At 41.5% G+C, this 7365-nt stretch overlaps 1 protein-coding gene across 2 annotated transcripts in view; it reads left to right on the forward strand.

Moving 5' to 3' along the window:
* Positions 1-4914, forward strand: part of SUMF1 (sulfatase modifying factor 1) — a 104144-nt gene extending 99230 nt beyond the window's left edge. The window contains exons 9-10 of one of the 2 annotated variants that reach the window (XM_017512645.1): positions 1355-1448; positions 3827-4914. In XM_017512645.1, coding sequence (XP_017368134.1) covers positions 1355-1448; positions 3827-3876 — 144 coding nt within the window. In that variant the 3' untranslated portion in view covers positions 3877-4914. The remainder of the gene's footprint in view (positions 1-1354; positions 1449-3826) is intronic. The other variant, XM_017512647.1, reaches the window with a different exon arrangement.
* Positions 4915-7365: the final 2451 nt, after the last annotated feature.

Consider the following 7365-nt stretch of genomic DNA (forward strand, 5'->3'; position numbering starts at 1 on the left):
GCTCACTGTAACCTCCGCCTTCCTGGTTCAAGCAATCCTCGTGCCTCAGCCTACTGAGTAGCTGGGATTACAAGTACCCACCACCATGCTAGCTAATTTTTGTATTTTTAGTAGAGACAGGGTTTTGCCATGTTGGCCAGGCTGGTCTTGAACTCCTGTTAGGTGATCCACCTACCTTGGCCTCCCAAAGTGCTGGAATTACAGGTGTGAGCCACCGTGCCTGGCTGATCAAGTATTTTAACATGATTCCATTGATAGCTCCATTTTATTGATGAGAGAACAAATTCAAAAAGGCTCTGCCTGAGATTAAATAGCTAATGAGTCATGGCTTTTGTCCTTTTTGGTGAGTAAATTAGCAAAATATTAGTTGTTACTAGGTTGGTGCAAAAGTAATTGCAGTTTTGCCATTACTTTCCATGGCAAAAACTGTGATTGCTTTTGCACCAATAACCTAATAGTTTTCACGTGTATTAAGTCCACACTCCTGTCTGCTGAGAAGGCTGTGTGTGATGTGACTCAATCCTATTTACTCACCCACATTTCCTGCTTATTAACCATCTTGTGCCAGTCATTCTTCTTGCCTGGAATTCTCACGCTCCAGATCTTTGGGCAGCTCAGCTCACATGTGATCTTCTCAGAGAGGCCTTCCCAGACCATCACCCTATCTAAAGTAGGCTCCTAGTCACTCTCAGTCCTCTTTCCCTCTTTTCCTTCCTTCCAAGGTGACTATTCCTGGAAACCATCTTGAGTATATTGGTTTATTTATTGTCTGACAATTCCCTGTTGAAGTTAGCTCCCTGATAACAGGTATCTTGTTTGTCTTGTTCTGATTGTATCTGTCATACCTAAAATAGCATCCATATTGTAAACTCTCATATATTCGATGAATAATTAAACCATGCTCTGACATGATCAGGCTGTGGCCTTGCTATGCTCTCAACTTGCCTGAATGTTTCCATTTTCATGCCTCTGAAGCCATTGTTTTCTCCACTTCATGTGCCTTCTTTTCTCCTTTCTGAATCCTGTAATCAGTGTTACTCAAAGTGTGGCCCATGGACCTGTACCATCAGCAGCACCTCGAAGCTTGTTAGAAGTATGTTCTTGGGTCCATACTAGACTTCCAGAATCATAGTTTCTGGATGTGTGGCCTAGGAACATGGATTTAAACAAGGTATATTGCCGTTCTTATGTATGCCGAGGTGCAAGGACCACTGCCATGATCATGGAAATACCACCCACATCAATTTCTGCCTTCTAAAAAAGTCTTTCCTAAAACATTGGCATTCTACAAGGGACAGCTCCTTCGCTTGTATTGCTAATTACTTCAGAATTGTTACCTCTCCATGCTATGTAGCAGCTTGATGTGTCATCTGTTTCTTCAACCAGCCTGAGATCTCCAGCAAGACAGGACCATGGTCCTACTCAGGTCGCTTCTGTGGGCGTACTCAGTGAGCAGTCAGGAAACACGTGATTGTTTTTGGTCATGCATGTACATCTATGGGACAAGAATGTCATGTCATCGTCTAGCTCCCCCTGAACCTGATATTTGCTGTAGTGTGGAATTCACTACACATGCTTGGTTGCGTGGGGTCCTGGATTACCGCAGGAACTTGACTCTAGAAATACAAAAGCACCATTGTTTCACAGAGCAATGAGTAGGCTCTACGTGGAATGAGGCTTTTGCCGTGTCTTCCTGCATGGCCACCTCTAGTCATTTGAGAGCTTCCATTGCATGCAGGTCACACATAGTGGTAGATGCCATCAATGTATCAATTATTTCTAGCACATTTTAAATTCATCTTCCTTATATCTACCTGAGAATTGCTAATGTTGTAGTCTTCACTGACCACAAGGAAAATGAGAAAATTCGTTGTTATCATTTCACTATCTATAGAAAACAAAGCACCGTGTCTTTCTTTTTGATGGTAGAAGTGCTCCAGAGAATTTCTGTGTCAACTTTAGAGAAACTTTTCATAAAGATAAGAAGCATTTTACTTTTCTGAGAGAAAAGAGAATAATACAGAAAAGAAAAAACCTTTTGCATGCTGACTTATCTTCCCCCAACTCCAAATTAGCACTTCTGCATAGATTCCAAAGTTATTCCACATGTTTCTTTGTGAGACTTCTTTAACCAGCTTGCAGGGACTTGAGCTACACTGGGCCACCTCAGAGTTTATGCTCATGGCACACAGGATGTCTGGTTTATTTTTATTCTCCATTATTTTGGGTCGGAGAATAATCCTAGGGCACAAGAGTTTCATGCGTGGTTATTTTTGGCACGTGGAGGCTTTTGAAGTAATTTGTGGTTAATCACAGAATACCTGCTAGGTAGGCAGGGATATATGCATTCAGGTGTTATGTGTGTGCAAGTGTATGAGTGCATGCAGGGGTTGTGTATTGGGCAGTGAGAAAGAAGACATGAGAGGTGGTATCCTTTCCCTCTGGAAGTGTAGAATCTTGCGAGGAAACAAGCACACCACAGTTAGATCTGAATTGGAATTCTACTTCCTTTAATAACTGTGCAATCTTGGGTAAGTCATTTTCTCTGGGCTGTTACAATCAAGTGACATAACAGATGAAGATACCTGGCCCCATGTCTGGTATGTACTAGGCGCTCAAGGTCTCTGCTGGTGTACCTGTGTGTACTTGTGCCTGGCTCTTATTTAACAACGCAGATGTAAACCGCACACAACATTGTATAGCCTTATTAGTTACTACGATTTAAACTCTCACAGCAATGTGTTTTTAAAAAGCAGTGTTTTCCCACAGCCTTTCCTACATTTGATGTTTCTAGGCTTTTAAAATTTTTTGCCAATCTTTTAGTATTAAATGATATCATAAATATGATTTAGATAGTAAATGATATCCTAAATGTTATTTAGTTATTAAACGATATCTTAGTGTTCTTAATATTTTTTCAGCTGCCATCTATCACTTATTACGTGGTTTAATTTCAAAACTCAATATACTTATCGTATAGGAATACTGCGTCGCTTTCCTATAGGAAATATGAAACCCAGGTTGCTTGAGGGATAACTGCTGTGCACGTTGTGGTGCATTCTGACTCTTTCAGTCTTTTTTTCTTGGCATATGTAGTTATCTACAGAGTCATACCACATATGCAGCATATATTCTGACTTTTTCATTTAACTGTTTTTTGTTGGAGACAAGGTCTTGCTCTGTCACCCAGGCATTAGCACAGTGGCTCAGTGATGGTGCACTGCAGCCTCAAACACCTGGGCTCAAGAGATCTTCCCACTGTAACCTCTCAAGTAACTGGGATTATAGGTGCACACCACCATGCTCAGCTAATTTTTTGTAGAGATGGGGTCTTGCTGTGTTGCCCAGGCTGGCCTCGAACTCCTGGCCTCAAGCAGTCCTTCCACCTCACCTTCCCAAAGTTTTGGGATTACAGGTGTGAGCCACTGCACCTGGCCTCATTTTATATTTTATCATGAAAACTTCCTGTGTCATTAAATATTATGTAAAATCATGACTGAATGGCTGCTTACTTTTCTATTATATGGATGTGCCTAAACTTAGGCAACCATTGGTTGTTACATTTTCTTTTTTGCTGTTATAATTAATGTTGAACATCTTTGTACCATATCTATGTTATGTTTCTAAGGTAAAGGACATTGGACATACGTGGTTAATTCTTGAATGTGCTGCCCTTCTTAAAGCATACATGTTAAGTATCCATACAGGAAGGGGTGTGGGTAAGCACTGTCTACAGCTGATGCTTTTGTGCAATATGCATCTGACAGTTTAGAACCCTCGGCCGAGAGTCCCAAGAGCACTTACCTTGCTTTCTCTCTCTGCACAGTCCTACTGTTACAGGTATCGCTGTGCTGCTCGGAGCCAGAACACACCTGATAGCTCCGCTTCGAATCTGGGATTCCGCTGTGCAGCCGACCGCCTGCCCACCGTGGACTGACGACCAAGAAGAGCCTTCCCCAATCCAAGAAGGAGTCATGACTGGCCTATACTGGGCTTCCCTCAGAACTTTGAACAATCTCACGCAAAGAATTCCCACCCTGAGGTGGGTTACATACCTGCCCAATGGCCAAAGGAACCGTCTTGTGAGACCAAATCGCTGACCTGGGTCAGTGCATGTGCTTTATTGTGTGGTGCGTCTTTGGAGATCATTGCCTTATTTTACTTTTGAGAGCCTTTAAAGAGGAAGGGGAGTGGAGCAGAAGGCTGGCATCCTACCCAGGCTCTGCCACAGGGGTTAGACCCCAACTTCGACACTCAACCTTCCTGGGCCTCAGGTGCCTGGGGGGATGGACAGCTTGACCTCTGGGGTTCTCTCTAACTCACCAATTCTAAAGGGGATATCAGATTCTATTGTGACTTCATAGTGAGAATTTATGATAGATTATTTTTTAGCTATTTTTTTCCATGTGTGAACCTTGGGTGATACTAATCATGTAAAGTAAGAATTCTCTTATGTATTATTTTGAGAAAAGGGGAGTTGGTGACTCCTTTATATTCATACTGCACTTTGCTTTTCCAAGGAAATCAGTGTCTTTTACATTGTTATGATGAATCCCACATGGGCCAGTGATGGTATGCTGAAGTTCAGCCATTGAACATACAGGAATGTCTGTGGGGTGACTCTACTGTGCTTTGTCTTTTAATATTAAGTGCCTTTGGTTCAGAGGGCGGTCATAAGCTCTGTTTCCCCCTCTCCCCAAAGCCTTCAGTGAATGTGAAATGTGTGCTAAATGGGGAAACCTGCTTAATTCTAGGTATAGGGGAAAATGAATGAGGACCTTGAATTAGCTATATTCAGGGTATCTGGTATTTTGTAACAGGGAATAGGAAACCTTGTCGGCTATGGGTTATCAGATGCTTTGAATCATGCACTATGTTGAATAAACTTACCTGCTAAATCAGGCTTCACTCTCATCAGCTTCTTTTCTTTGTCTTCTTTGCGTTTTCTTTTAAAGAAATGATTTTGTGATACGTGTGTTTTATTTGCTAGAAAACTTTCATGTTAATTAGCTAGTGCATAACTTTGATATGTGGGTAATTGGTGGGAATTTTTATTCCAAAAAGCAAGGTTATTCCACCAGGAAGCCTATCATGACCTTGCTGCTTCTTGCCACAGTAGATAATGCCAAGTCAAATGCACTGCCTCAGTTGATGATGATGTAAAAACCCAGCGTTGCCTCACATGCCAGGAAAGCACCTTGTTTTAGAACAATGGGTTTCAACCTAAGGTCCCTGGTATCAACATCCCATCCTGATTTCTCAGTCCTGAGAATGCTTAAGCCATTTCTTGGTGCCATTTGAAAGAAATATTTAAGTCAAATAATACTCAAAAGTATTTAACCAACACTTGATTGCTACTTTTGTGCATAGCCTCTTAACATGTTAAAACATTTGACTTGAAAAGCAATTATGTAGGCCAGGCTCAGTGGCTCATGCCTGTAATCCCAGCATTTTGGGAGGCCAAGGCAGGCGGGTTAGTTGAGGTCAGGAGTTCGAGATTAGCCTGGCCAACATGCCAAAACCCTGTCTTGACTGAAAATACAGAAAAATGGAGCCAGGAGTGGTGACACGTGCCTGTAGTCCCAGCTACTTAGGATTGAGCCAGGAGAATCGCCTGAACTTGGGAGGCAAATACTGCAGTGAGCCCAGATTGTGCCATTGCATTCCAGCCTGGATAACAGAACAAGACTTCATCTCAAAAAAAAAGAAAAGAAAAGAAAAGAAAAAGTCATGAAGCTACAGTGTTTAGCCACATTTTTTATTCATTTTGTGGATATTAAATATTTTTCTACAAACTTCCACCTATTGATGATTAATCCCAGGCCAAAAAAAAAAAAAAAAGAACAAACATTTGTAGCAAATAGCTAATGTAGGAAATAAGAGATTTTATTTTTAAAGTCACCCTACTCTAGTACAGTTTGTTTTAACTTGTTACCTCCCACCTGCATATATTTTTTACATTGTTATATTTATAGTGTATATATTTTGAATTCTTCTCTCGTTAATTAATGTTATATTGCATAAATATTTTTGGGTGTTTTGGGTATACTTTTTAGAATTGCATTTTTAGCAGCAGCATAATACTGGAAGGCATGTAAAATTAATTCCTAAATTGGGGATGTGGCTGATACATTTAATCCCAGCACTTTGGGAAGTTGAGGCAAGAGGATCATTTGAGGCCAGGAACTTGAGGCCAGCCTGGGCAACTGATTTGGTTTGGCTGCGTCCCCACCCAAATTTCCTCTTGAATTCCCCTATACAGTCTCATCCCACAATCCTTACGTGTTGTGTGAGAGCCCTGCTGGGAGTAATTGAATCGTGGGGGCCGTAACCCTCGTGCTATTCTAGTGATAGCGAGTAAGTTCTCATGAGCTCTAATAGTTATATAAGAGGCTTTTCCGTTTGCTCAGGACTCTCTCTCCTGCCACCCTGTGAAGAGGTGCCTTCCACCATGATTGTAAGTTTCCTGAGGCCTCCCCAGCCATGTGAAACTGTGTGTCAATTAAACCTCTTTTTTAATAGAGAACCTCTTGGGTATTCATAGCAGTGTGAGAATGCACTAATACAGCAACATAGCGAGACCCCATCTTTATAAAAAATGAAAAACAAAAATCAGGTGGGTATGGCAGTGTGTGCCTATAGTCCCAGCTACTTGAGAGGCTGAGGGGGAAGGTTCGCTGGTGCCCAGGAGCTCAAGGCTGCAGTGAACTGTGATTTTGCCACTGCACTCCAGCCTGGACAACAGAACAAAACCCTGTCTCTAAAAATAAATAAAATGACATCCTAACAAGCCATTTATTTAAGAACTACATGCCTGGGTTACCAACTAAAGAATACCCCAATCTATGGAAAGCTATAGCCACTACACTTTATAATGTTGCATGGTGACATAAGAGCAGACCAACAAAATGGGAGTATGAAAGGTTCAGGTTGAATGCCATAGATGTAGTCCTGAAAAGCCTCACTGTCTGTAAAACTGCACCCAAAAAATAGAGGCATAAGGGGAAAATGGGGGTAGAGGCAGATTACTCAAAACAAGAAACTTTGCACATTGTGCCACAACACTAACAAAATCATAACTATCCTAACAAAACCAGTTAATCAAATCTCTACCGGCATTTGCAGCCAACATTACAGACAGTTGATCCTTAGCAGCATTAAGCCTTGAGGCAACGTCTTTCTTTTCCAAGATGTAAGACCTTCAGGACATAAGCTTCTCATGGAGACCACTTCCATCAAGAGTAAAAAAATCTGATCTGGGATGTAGATTTCTTCGTCAGTCAACTTTAAGAAGGGCAATGTCTTTGCAGCATCTTTATCTGCACTCTCAGTTTTTCAGAGAGCTTAATATAGGGGAAAGTGTAG

This window comes from Cebus imitator, unplaced genomic scaffold (assembly GCF_001604975.1).
Source record: "Cebus imitator isolate Cc_AM_T3 unplaced genomic scaffold, Cebus_imitator-1.0 Scaffold474, whole genome shotgun sequence".
Taxonomy (NCBI): Eukaryota; Metazoa; Chordata; class Mammalia; order Primates; family Cebidae; genus Cebus; species Cebus imitator.